The sequence below is a fragment of the Aedes aegypti genome, chromosome 3 (assembly GCF_002204515.2).
Source record: "Aedes aegypti strain LVP_AGWG chromosome 3, AaegL5.0 Primary Assembly, whole genome shotgun sequence".
Classification (NCBI taxonomy): Eukaryota; Metazoa; Arthropoda; class Insecta; order Diptera; family Culicidae; genus Aedes; species Aedes aegypti.
In genome coordinates, this window is record NC_035109.1 from 378,731,062 (window position 1) to 378,745,106 (window position 14,045).

Sequence of the window (14,045 nt, forward strand, 5' to 3'; positions counted from 1 at the left end):
AATGGTCGTTACTTCCCGTTACTACATTAACATGTACATTAATTGCGCTTCTTGAATTTAGGCGGTTAAATGAAGTTCAATCGTGCTTAGTACCTCCACTATTGGTACATCTACCCTAGGAGAAGATACCTTTCAAAACATCACGGAGCAAATAGCCGTGATTAAGATAATCCAAAGGTGCAAGCTTCAATGGCCTGAGTGTACTAAATATTCATAAGTGTATAAATTTTTCCAAGTTTGAAAAAAAAACGTATCAGACCTATCTTATAAAGACGACAATAAGTAGACAAAATTTCACTTACCGTTAATTAGCACGCACAGCACCAGCTCCCTGCGGAGTCCCATTCTGCTGGCTCGGATCCGAAGTTATCGTCGTCAAAAGTTTCACAGTTCTCGTTGACCTATTACAGGTCACTCCTACACTATCTTCACACTATTCGTCGGTTTTTGATCAGTCTCGGTGCGCAAAAATCAGCGCCACAGCATCACCGCGAAACTCTTTGTTGCGTGGCTGTTCAAGCTGGAACGGACTCTGCTCTGGTGACTTGCGCTCCGTCCGACTCGCTGTGTGTACCACCGGTTGCTCTCGGTTCAGGGGCTTTCCGTTTGTCGCGTGACAATTGGCTGTTGCACGACTCGGAAAGGTTCGCGTTCTCTCTCGCTCAATGGGCTTTATCTGCAAAGAAAGGCAACAAAAGAAAAGGGTTGATTAGTGTGGAATTGGAATGGCAATTAAAAACGCTGTTTATGTGGATTTTAACGCAGCTTGGAAAGTGTGCGCGCTTCCCGTGTTCGGCTTTTTCTGTCATTCCAGTCACATAGCGATAATTAGGGATCGAAACCGAACGACAAACGACACCCCGACGAATCGGTTCAGGTACAAGGTGGGGCTGCAGTCCAGTTTGGATATGTAGTTAATTAAAATCGTTTGTTTGGTCGGGTCCCACCCATGGTTGAAGAAAGGTGCCACCGATTAGATTTCATTGAATGGCGGATAATTGTCGGTTCATTTGATCCGCTTGAGATGCTGCAATCTGATCTCCGGTGGAATAGTGTGACAATTTGTTGGTCATTCATGACACGTAGGCTGGTATCTAGAAACGATATCGAATCAGAAGCGTGTCGCATGTTGTTGCCTCCATTCAGGTGGCTTTCGTTGGACATAGACTTAGGGAAGTAAAGGAATCGATGCATATCGTCCAATCAGATTGCTTTCCTCCATCAGTAAACTTATTAAAAAGGTCATTTTGATCAGAATGGTGGTCCACATCAATGAAAATTCAATTTTTGGCAATGAACAGTTCCGGACATTCGACCACTCATCAACTTTTACGTGTAACAAATTTGATTCATTCCAACAAATCTGAAGGCAATTCTACTGGTCTTGCTCTTCTAGACATAGAAAAAGCATTTGACAGTGTTTGGCATGAAGGTTTGATTGTTAAATTAAAATACTTTCATATTTCAACACCCTTTGTTAGAATAATCCAAAGTTATCTGTCAAATCGTACTGAAGTGTACCGTTAATTGTTCCTCAAGGCAGCATTTTGGGACTAATATTATACAAATTTTTCACATCTGACTCACCTGAGTTACGTCAGGGATGTCAAAAATCCTTGTTTGTGAATGACACAGGCCTCTCCGCCTAAGGGGCGGTCCATTAATTATGTAAGGGTTTATGGGGGCAGGGGGGGTTTGAGATTTCTTACGCGCCATACAATTTATTTTTAATTTTCATACATAAAATCTTACCATGGGGGGAGGGGGGGTTGAAAAACTTCGAAAATTGTCTTACGTAATTAATGGATCGCCCCTAAGGACGAAGTCTGCGTTTCGTCTGTAGTAGATAGCAAAAAAGTTTGGATATGTTTTCTTCATACTTGCAAACATGGAATGGTTTTTATAGGGATCCGTGGGTTATACTACGCAATCCACCAGAAATTTTTCAGGGATTCTACCAGGAATTTTATCAAAATTTCTTTTAGAAATTTATCCACAGATTCATCTAGAAATTCCCACAGCGAAAATCCTTTAGGCATATTTTTAGGAATACATCCAGGAATTTTTAAATAGATTCCTTTGAATGTTCCTCTTTAAATTTTTCAGGATTTCCTTCACCGGTTCCTGCAAAGGTCAATCCATATAATGCTTCAAGTGATTTTTTTTCAGGGCTTTCTGCAAGGATTCCAACAAGAATTTTTGCAGCGATTATTTCTACAGTCATCTCTCCCTTACTCGATATTGAAGGGACCATCGATTTTGGGAGGTATCGAGTTACAGAACACAGAAGTAGTGCAACTGCGTTCCAAGGCACCATCGAGTTGGCCATGAAAACCAACTTTTACTATGGTTCTCTAACTCGATATCGAGACACGGAATATCGAGTAAGGGAGAGTTAACTGTAGTATTGATTCTTCGTCAAGGATTCCACAAAAAAATCCTCCAGTGTTTTATTTAAGATTTCATCCAGCGATAACTTCAGGAATTCCTGAACAGATTTTTTTTTCCTGCGATTCCACCAGAAATTCCTAAGCATGTTTCTCAAAGAATCCCTGTAAAGAAATTGCTATAGGGATATCATCGAGAAATCCACTAGAAATTTCTCTTATTCAAAATATTTCAGGGATTCTTCTAGTTATTTCCATAGAAATTCTTCCACGGATTCCTCCAGAAAATCTTTCGGGGATTTATCCGAACATTATTTTAAGGATTGCTTCAGGGATTCCACCCCATTTTCTCCAGAAAAACCTACAGAATTACCTGAGAGATTTATTTCAAGAATTCTTACAGTGGTTATACTCAGAATATCTACTTGAAATTCTTTTAGAGATTACGGTTGTAATTTTTTGAGGGATTCCTCCAGGTTATCCTTCTTGGGAAAATTCAATATTGTTTTTATAAATTTCTTCAGAGTTTTCTCCAAAGATTCTTCCTGGCATCCCTGAAAAAAATATACAAGGCATTCATCCGGAAAAAAATCAAGAATCTTCCTCCGAGGATTTCCGAAAGAAATTTATCCTTCAGTATTTGTTGCAAGAATTTTTTCAAGAAATCTACCTTAAAGAATCCTTCAGGAATTGCTTTTATAGTTGTTCCAGGGATATGTTTGAAAATTTCTCCAGGGAATTCTCAGTGAATGTCTCCAGCGACTTCTATGATGATTTCTCCAAGGATTTCTTAAGAAACTGCTCCATGGATTTTTCCAGAAATTTCCCCAAAAACTCTTCCAGGTGTCCCATAAAGGATTCAACCTTGTAGTACCTAGAGAAACGCTTTGCTTAACGCTCTGAGAAAAATCAGCGGATGCCCCAGAGAAATACTTTTTGAAATTTTGTAGAAGCTTCCTGATAGTATTTCTAGTGTAGAGAAAGAGGAATATTTTCTAGTTGAATCCTTCACGAAATTCCTGGTAAATTCTCTCTCGGAATATTAGTCGTTTTTATAAAAAAATCTTGCGGACTCTTTCAAATTTGTTTTGTTTAATTCCCTGGAGGAATTTCTGATAACCCTGAAAAAATTGTAATAATAGAAATTCTGGTAAAACCTTTGAAGGTTTTTCTGGTGAAACTTCTGGCGAAGCTCGGGTAGGTTTTTCTAGTGGAACCTCTAGCAAAAATCTGGTTGAACTCTGGTGAAATTTTCAGTTTTAACCCTGGAAGAGCGTCTCGTAAAATTCCTTGAAAAAAAAAACTTCTTTCTCGAAAGCTTACCGGTGAAATAGGCTGAGATAATACCGGTGAAGTCTTAGAATGAATTACTGATGGAATCTTTATAGGAAGTTATGACCGAATCCGTTTAGGGATCCTTGGAGAATATCTTGTTAGAATGCCTGGACGATTTTTTCCAAAAACAATTCAGATGAACCTCTGGAGGATTATTTAAATGCTTGATAAACTCACCCGAACGATATTTCAAAAGAGGAATCCCTGGAGAATTTATATGGGGGATTTCTAGTTGAATACCTTAGAGGAGATCCTAGCGGAAGTGTTGAAGGAATTCATGGTGGAATGCCTGAAGGAATTCTTGGCGGAAAACCCGGAAAAATTCCTGTTTTGAATTCCAGGAGGAACTCCTGATAGAGTCAATGGAGGAAATACTGGTTGATTCCCAGAAATAAGGTGAAATCCTTTTAAGAAATTTCTGGTAAAATCCCTGGAGGAATTCCTGATAACCATCGAGAATCTTTGGAGATATTCCGGGAGGAATCTCTTAAGGAATTCCAAGAACATTTCCTTGAAGAATTACGGGAGGCATCCTTTGATTGATTCCGGGAGTTATCTCTTGAGGAATTCCGGGAGGACTCCTTTGAAGAATTCCTGGTACAATCCCTCGAAGAGTATCCTAGAGAAAGCCCTGGAAGAAAATTCGTGTAGAATTCCTTAATAAATTCCAGGAGGGATCAGTAGTAAATAACGTGATGGAACCTAGAATAACCCTAGAGGAATACCTGAAGGAACCTTTAAAAGAAGTCCTGACAAAACTTCTGATGGAATCCCAAAATGTACTACCCAGGAGGATTTCAGAAAGAAATCTTAGAAGCATTCCTAATTGAATCCTTGGAAGAACTTCTGATGGAATTCCTACAGACACTCCTAACAAAATTTATAGAAGAACTCCTGATGGAATCCCTGGACGAATTTCTGGCGAGATCTCTGGAAGAACTCCTTATGCAATCCCTTGGGAAACTTTTGATAGAATTCCTGTAGGAATTCTAGGTACAATATCTGAAGGAAATCCTAATGGAGCCCATGGAGGAACTCCCAATGGAGCCCATGGAGGAACTCCTGCTTCAAACCCTAGAAAAACTTCTGGTGAAATCCCTGGAGCAGCTCCTAATGGAATCTCTGAAGGTACTCCTGATGAAATCCGTGGAGGGGTTCTTGATAATATACCAGGTGAAACTCTTTATAAAAGCACCAGAAGAAATCTTAATCGAATTCCTTGAGGAACTCTTAATATGATCTCTGGAGTTATTCCAGGTATAATTTCCGAAGGATGGAATCCCTAGAGGAACTTCTGAAAGTACCCCTGTAAGGTGCAATCTCCGAAGGAACTCCTGATGGAATCCTTGGAAGAACTCCTGATGAATCCCTTGAAAAACTACTAATGGAATCCTTGAAGAAACTCATGATGGAATCCATTGAGGAACTCCTGATGAATACCCTAGGAGAACTCCCGTTGGAAAACTTTGAGGAGCTCCTGATTGAATTGATATAGGAACTCCTCATGAGAATCGTTCGTCCAAAGATGCTGATAAGATTACTGAAGGTATTTATGAAATCCCTCAAAGATAACCTGATACAATTCCTTGAGAAACTCCTGATAAAATCTCTGTAGAAATCCAGGTGGAATCTCTGAAGGAAATTCTGATGGAATCTGTAGACGAACTTCTGATGGAATCCTTATTGGAATCCCTAATGGAACCCCTGGAGAAATTCCTTATGATATCCCTCGAAAAAATCCAGATGGAATTTCTTGAGGAACTCCTGATATAATCTCTGGAAGAATACAATGTGGAATCTCTGAAGATACTCCTGAAGAAATCCTTGAAGAAGTTCCTAAATATATTCCTGAAGAAACTCCTGATGGAATAATTAAAAGAACTCCTGATGAAATTTCTAGAAATGCTTCTGATGGAATGCTCAGAAGAATTCCTGATAGAGTCACTAAAGTAATACTTAATTGAACCTCTAAAGAAACTCCTGATGAAATCCCTAGAAGCACTCCTGAAAGACTTTAAGGAACTCCTGATAAAAATCGTTCATTCAAAGATCCTGATAAGATTCTTGAAGGAACTCCTGATAGAATCCTTGGATGACCTCTTTACGGAATCCCTCAAAGAAATCCTGATGGAATTTCTTGAGGAACTCCTGATATAATCTCTGGAGAAATCCAGATGGAATCTCTGAAGGAACTTCTGATGGAATCTATAGAGCAACTCCTGTTGGAATTCCCATAGGAATCCCTGATGAAATCCCTGGAGGAACTCCCGATAAGATTGTTGATGCAACCCCTGGAAGAACACTTTATGATATCCCTAGACAAAATCTTGATAGAATTCCTTGAGGAACTTCTGACACTATATCTGGAAGGACTCCTGATATAATATCTGAAGGAATTCCATATGGAATATCTGAAGGAACTCCTGATGGAATTCTTGGAGGAATTCCTAGTTATATTCCTGAAGAGACTCCTGCTGAAATCCATAGAAGTACTCCTGAAGGAATCCCTAGAGGAACTGCTGAAGTCCCTGGAGGAATTCCAGATGGAATCTCTGAAGGATCTCTTGACGGAATCCCATGAGGAATTCCTGGTGAAAGTTCGGATTCCTTTCGCATTTATTAGATAAGTTGTCAATTTTGATTGATTTAATTTGAGTTGACAACTTTACAGAAGAAACTTTTTTACTAGGACATTCTTATCGAAAGATAAAACTGACTTTGATTAGTTACACCTAGGGCGGTTCAGAATTTAAAATTGTTTGAGAATCCAATCCTTGCCATCCTTACTATAAAAATAGTGTTCAGCTTTCTAGGTGGTGATTGAAAGATGGCCCAAAGACAATGTAGACCATACTGTTACAACTGTTATGATTGTATAATAGGGTGCAACTTACATATCGAAGGTCCTCGAAACCAAGAAGTGTAGTGCTCTTTTGAAATCAAATCACATAGAAAGAGAAACCTCAAAGTAAGAGCTAACAATATTAAGATTTAGAGCAAGCGACGTGATAGAGTTTTTTTTAATTTGTTATTTTCTTACCAATTTTTAAGCTTAAAAATGAAATTTATAAACAGTTTGTAAGATATCAAATTTGTTTTAAATCATAGCTAGTCGTATTTTTTACACCAGTTCTCAAATAATTCTTCTATTTTTGGAATCTGTGTCGATCTTAGTCATTGATCATTTGATTCCTGAATTCTTTGGAGACCGAAATTTCCCATATAAAGCTCCTTTGTCCGCCATTTTGTTTTGGTCAATGTTTTGAAAAGTGAGCAACCGAACATGGGAAAAAATATGTACCCCAAGTTATTGACGTGGGTACTCGTCGATCGCCCAAGGAATTTCGGAATATCTTGTGAACCAGATGTCCAATGTTCGAAACGGACACAGATTCTTAAAATGGAAAAGTTTTTGTTGGAAGATGTAAAAAGAATGGAGCAAAATATCGAAAAACAAAAAAGTTTGGGCGATTCAAACATTTCTGTGTGGTAAAAAAAATATGCTGCTATTTTTCTATTAACTGAAGTTAATGAAGCATCACGTTATAAATGCGAGTTGAATAATACTATTTTTTCAATGAATTCAAAAATATTTTTGTTTTTAATTAATGGGGTTAAGGCCTTTTCAAAGGGTTCACAAATGAGAAGACCAGTTTCAGCTTCAAAATTATCGTTTTCCTGGTAAACATTTGAAAAAAAATGGTACTTTGCATCAAAAAGTCATGTTTTAGGGTAGTTTTCGATAAAAAAAACTAAGTCAAAAAAGTTTGTTTAGTTAGATGTGTTTTACACATCGCTTAAAAGCCACTGCAAAAGCATGTGTAAGGTTTGAAATCAAGCAACCTTTTTTCCATTCAGAAGATTAACAAACGCTACACACTGAGAATGGTCCTCGAAACCAAGAAGTGTAGTGCTCTTTTGAAATCAAATCACATAGAAAGAGAAACCTCAAAGTAAGAGCTAACAATATTAAGATTTAGAGCAAGCGACGTGATAGAGTTTTTTTTAATTTGTTATTTTCTTACCAATTTTTAAGCTTAAAAATGAAATTTATAAACAGTTTGTAAGATATCAAATTTGTTTTAAATCATAGCTAGTCGTATTTTTTACACCAGTTCTCAAATAATTCTTCTATTTTTGGAATCTGTGTCGATCTAAGTCATTGATCATTTGATTCCTGAATTCTTTGGGGACCGAAATTTCCCATATAAAGCTCCTTTGTCCGCCATTTTGTTTTGGTCAATGTTTTGAAAAGTGAGCAACCGAACATGGGAAAAAATATGTACCCCAAGTTATTGACGTGGGTACTCGTCGATCGCCCAAGGAATTTCGGAATATCTTGTGAACCAGATGTCCAATGTTCGAAACGGACACAGATTCTTAAAATGGAAAAGTTTTTGTTGGAAGATGTAAAAAGAATGGAGCAAAATATCGAAAAACAAAAAAGTTTGGGCGATTCAAACATTTCTGTGTGGTAAAAAAAATATGCTGCTATTTTTCTATTAACTGAAGTTAATGAAGCATCACGTTATAAATGCGAGTTGAATAATACTATTTTTTCAATGAATTCAAAAATATTTTTGTTTTTAATTAATGGGGTTAAGGCCTTTTCAAAGGGTTCACAAATGAGAAGACCAGTTTCAGCTTCAAAATTATCGTTTTCCTGGTAAACATTTGAAAAAAAATGGTACTTTGCATCAAAAAGTCATGTTTTAGGGTAGTTTTCGATAAAAAAACTAAGTCAAAAAAGTTTGTTTAGTTAGATGTGTTTTACACATCGCTTAAAAGCCACTGCAAAAGCATGTGTAAGGTTTGAAATCAAGCAACCTTTTTTCCATTCAGAAGATTAACAAACGCTACACACTGAGAATGCCTGTTAGTCCCGACCCAAGCAACCAAAATTTCGGCTTTTCACAGTGGAAGGCACTTTAAGGTTCCGATAGTAGCTTTCTAGCTGCTTAATAGGCCAAAGTATACTTAAACGGAACTTTGAGCAACATAATACACCTAACTTAAGACTTAGTAATTTTGAACATAGACATACATACGTACCACTTAGAACAAACTTCTTTGAAATCCATCACCCAGTTCACACCATCATCATCTCGTGTTGCACGAAATAGGGGAACTGGGGGTAATATGCCCATAGGGGGCAAAACGCGCCACCATCGATTTGGACGAACGATGTGTTTTAGAATGTTTTTTTTTCACCCTGGTTCATAGAAACTGATTAAAAAGCTTCTCCTAATATATTTTTATGTGTTTTTTTCTCAACCAAATCGATAAAAACGTATAAAAACGTTTTTCGCTGTTTTCGTTGCTATTTTGTGCGATTTTCAATGTCATTTTTTAGGTCGATAAATAACCAAATTTCTGAACTATTGTCGAGAGCCAACTTGTGCACTGTCATAGTTTGTATTACATGCAAAACATATGTTAAATTTGTCTTTAAAAGGCTTATTGAAGGACCTTAAGGTGAAGGTGAATCGAAGCCAAACTTCAAATTTTCAATAACACAAATCTGGATAACCGAACACCCGTTTGAGCTGAAAACTTAATCGATTGGTCATTCGCTGGTGGTGACCAATCTATTAAGTTTTCAGCTCAAACGAGTGTTCGGTTCTCCATATTCGTGCTCTTGAAAATTTGAGGTTTGGCTTCGATTCATTTTCATCTTAACTTTAATCAACTCATGGGACAAAACGCCCACCCCTATTTCATAACACCAAAACAGCCGTTTGAATTCAAATTCTGCCAAACATAATGCCACGTTGAAGTTACGCAAAAATTTGAACCTTACAAATGTACATTTTTCACATCAGCTTGTACAGCGTTACCAACCTTCCAAATTTGTCTGGAATATTCCAGATTTTTGAGACCCTATTTTACAAAAATCTGGAAGATCCAGATAAAATGTGTAATGAATTTGTAAGGTTTTGTAAATAATTTGTAAGTTTCTTCATGAACGACATAAGCGATCCAGACTTTTCTAGATAAATTTTCAAAATCTTCCAGATTTTTGAAAAATTCTCTTGGTATCCCTGAGCATGTATACTATTATTTAACAATAACATCTGAACAAACGCCCGGATGTATGCAACACATAAACAAGCATGATTGTGTGCGTTCGTTTACAGCATGACTAACGCCGAACTCAAACGGGGCATTTTACCCCGCAAAACAATACATATGCAGTTAAGCATGCATTTTGTTAAAATTAATTTATAATCCCCAGAAAACCTAAAATGGATAGCTGTTTCTACTATTTGGTAGAAAACATGTTTGTTTATCCGACCATAATTAAAAAAGAGCATGAAATAATGTTTTTCACATCTAAAATCGCTGTTCTCCTTAACGTGGGCAAACTACGTCCAGTCACCCTACTGCTTCTTTCTACAGGACCTGAAGATGGCGGTAGTGTGAAACGTAAAACACGTAGAAAAATGATGCGTGCGCCTCTGGTAGTGAGGTTTGTAACATAGAGAATTGACATTAACTGAAGTTAATGAAGCATCTCGTTATAAATGCGAGTTGAATAATGCTATTTTTTCAATGAATTCAAAAGTACAGTGAAACCTCCATGAGTCGATATTGAAGGGACCATCGACTCATGGAAATATCGAGTCATGGAACAGCAATTCTTTGGAAAGCTGCTTCTAGGGACCATCATAGTAACCATGAAATTATGTTTTTAGTATGGTTCCATGAGTCGATATCGAGTCATGGAACACCGACTCATGGAGGTATCACTGTATTTTTGTTTTTTATTAATGGGGTTAAGGCCTTTTCAAAGGATTCACAAATGAGAAAACCAGTTTCAGCTTCAAAATATCGTTTTCCTGGTAAACATTTAAAAAAATGGTACTTCTTATCAAAAAGTCATATTTTAGGGTAGTTTTCGATAAAAAAAAACTAACTAAAAAAGTTTGTTTAGTTAGATGTGTTTAATACATCGCTTAAAAGCCACTGAATAAACTGAAAAAGCATGTGAAAGGTTTGAAATCAAGCAACATTTTTTCCATTCAGAAGATTAACAAACGCTACACACTGAGAGTGCCTGTTAGTCCCAACCCAAGCAACCAAAATTTCGGCTTTTCACAGTGGAAGGCACTTTAATAGTGGAAGGCAAAATGAGTGGTCGATGCTAAATTTCATCAGTGTTACGTCTGTTTGTTTGTGCTTTAAAGTTCCATTCAAGCACGAAGTTCAAGTTACTACGAGCATGTGAAGTAGCTCTCAAGTTTAATTAGGGTTATATTGTGAACTTCTTCAAAACAACAGAGCAGTTTTGAAGTTCTTCGACTACGTTATGTGAACTTTTAATCTAATCAGGGCACTTAGTACTTTTTTGTTCGAGAAAATGTCTGGTTACACTGTTTTGTGAGCTTTTAGAAACAATTGTTATGAGCGGTGTCCAGCCATTTGGCCAAACGCCGTTTGGCCGAATGCCGTTTGGCCGAACACCATTTGGCCGAATGCCATTTGGCCGAACGGGTCGTTTGGCCGAATGCCGTTTGGTCGAATTATGAAAAAATCAAATTGCTACAACGCTGATGTGTAGGATTTATAAGTGTGGCCCAATAACTAATTTAATTGTTGATTTGTTTGATGTGGCGAGACGATAATGATAAAATTGAACCGTCTATTCAGGACGAAGTTATGGACTCCACACATCGTGCAAGACTGATGGTCGATTCGTCTCTGGGTTAACAACGGTGTGCTTAGTTTTCGAGTGTCTTTAATGATTCCATCATAATTTTATCTTTCTTTTAAACATAGGCTTTTCTTTCGAGTTGTACTGGTATCATTCATATCGGCAATAATTTAGCTTATATTTTCAATGGGAATTTTACCTTCTTCAAATCATCGGCAGTGCTTTGTAGTTATATTGATAAAACGAATATTTGCATTACACGTGCTTAAATTTTCATAAGAGATTTTTCCTTCTTTGATCATAGGCTATTCTTTTAAGAGTGAAATATTTTTTTAGTTATTGGAATTTATGATTGTTTCAAAATGTATTTCTTTAGGACTTCTTTTTACTTAGGTGAGATGTCTTTCTCCTTCAGGATTAAGATTGCAACGCGTGAACTGAACTCTGTACCGTTGCTTGCGTAAAACAGTAAACCGAACGACACAGTGAACACTTACGTCGAAGAAACAAAGGCTTGTGATTGCTGGAACTATGAAATATTTTACTTAGTACGATTCGACAGATAAAAGTATCCTCATCCAGCAGAATGACAATTAAGTTGCGAACCGTATTAGATACTATCAGATACAAAACTACAAATGCGATGCGAAAACCTCTGCTGGCAGCTCTTACTTCTAGCAGAGAAGCGAATGATTGCATACATTTAGAGCCTTCGTTTTTCAGCATTGACTGTTTCATGGCATTCGGCCAAATGGCATTCGGCCAAATGACCCTTTCGGTCAAATGGCGTATGGCCTAACGGCATTCGGCCAAATGACCCGGAACCGTTATGAGCATCTAACTCTTTTGATCAAACTCTTCATTTGTGATAAATAAATTGATTCCTAAAATTTTAACTAAGCTGAATACGAAAAATAAGTTTTTGTTGCTCTTTTTTTTTTGTTTTAAGTTTTATGTGAATGTGGTCTTCAGAAGAGTTGTATAAGAAGTAATGATAAAACATTTATACTGAATATAGTAAGTTAGTTTTTTTTGCGATGTTGAAGTTTAGGGCTTTTCAATAATATGTTAATTTAAGTGTTAATATATTAATTTAAGTGAAAAACCATGAAATCTTCCTTTGCCCATGATTCATGGAGTTGGTTTGATATTTTTTCTTTTAGCCGCATTCGAAAGGCCATACATTAGGTGACTTTTGTTGTCAAAACAGTGAGAACATCATTTTTGCAAATTGAGAAAATTCACTTCAAAAATTAAAAAAAAAAACTGGATAGGGTAAAAGCACCGGTTTTGGCCAGCCTAAGAGAAAATGTCAATAAAAATTATATGGGAAGCCGCATTTATACTACAAATATGTCAAATGCAAGCTTTCAATCCATATTATGTGTGTATAATATCCAAACTGAGCCAAAACTATTTTTCGCTTTGAAAATCTCGTTGGTTAATAAAGGCCACCAGAACCAGTTTTGGCCAGAGATTTAACTTCGGTTCCTGAATTGGCCAATCGCATTGATTTCTCATGAGAGTGGCCAAATTAAGAGTACCCTGGCCAAATTAGGTGTATGGGAGTTAAAATTATAAAGAAAATGAACTGTTTTTCTTATGTTTTGAATAAATTTGGACATATAAATGAATGTAACTCTATCATGGGAATGTGATCTACTCAATCCGAAAGGATTTATACTGTTTGGCTATGTAAAACGATGTATAATCCACCAGTGATGCATTTTGAACTGATCGTGAGCCAAAAGTGAACTGAACGTGTTTTAATTTTGCACGAGAACCTAGTAAGCATTGAACACTCGTGCAAGATTCTGCACCTGCTCAAGAACGGCCCGTTCACTTCAAAATGCACAATGAAGCTGAAAACACGAAAAACACTACATCATAACATATTGAATTCCAATCGTTACAAATATATGGCACCTTAAATGTTTCCTAACATCTTTGCAAAACTTTGCAACTTTGAAATAAGACGTGTGTCTGTCATGACGACAGTTTTCATTCCGCGTTCAATTTTCAGCTCGCATGGGTTCAAATTTTTGAACTGCTCAATGGACAAGCCTACTTGATCCCCCGTTCAAAAGTTTGAACTGGAACGCAAACTGAACGCGTTCAAATGCAACACTGTAATCCACTACGGCTACAATTGGCGTATGGCCAAAACCGGTGCTTCTACCCTATTCGTCTGTAACTCACATTGCAAAAATCATCAACTTGTGTGGATTAGGATACAACCTCAAGGAAAATTTGTTATAACAAACACAAGTAGCAACATTGCTGTAACCTTTCCAACTCGTGAATCGTAGATTTTAAACCCAATATTAAATTAGTTTGATGATTGTTATTCGATAATGCGTTATTGATTACCAACATGAAGAAAGTTCTCGAAAATTGCAATGCAACACCTAGAAAACCGTTACGGACGCGGAGAGCCATGATTGTAATATTCTTTCGGTTCCGGGTCATTTGGCCGAACGCCGTTTGGCCGAATGCCGTTTGGCCGAACGCCATTTGGCCGAAAGGGTCATTTGGCCGAAAGGGTCATTTGGCCGAATGCCATTTGGCCGAATGCCGTTTGGCCGAATGCCGTTTGGCCGAATTTGAAAAAAAATGGTGAAGTACAATTACCATGCATTTTGTAATTAATTTCAAAGAACAGTTTAGAG

General features: G+C 37.2%; 1 protein-coding gene across 2 annotated transcripts in view; it reads right to left on the bottom strand.

Annotated features, from left to right (window-relative positions):
- Positions 1–14,045, bottom strand: part of LOC5567474 (putative GPI-anchored protein pfl2) — a 139,984-nt gene that overhangs the window by 62,121 nt on the left and 63,818 nt on the right. For both annotated transcript variants that reach the window (XM_021852585.1, XM_021852584.1), the window contains exon 3: positions 303–676. In XM_021852585.1, coding sequence (XP_021708277.1) covers positions 303–345 — 43 coding nt within the window. In that variant the 5' untranslated portion in view covers positions 346–676. The remainder of the gene's footprint in view (positions 1–302; positions 677–14,045) is intronic.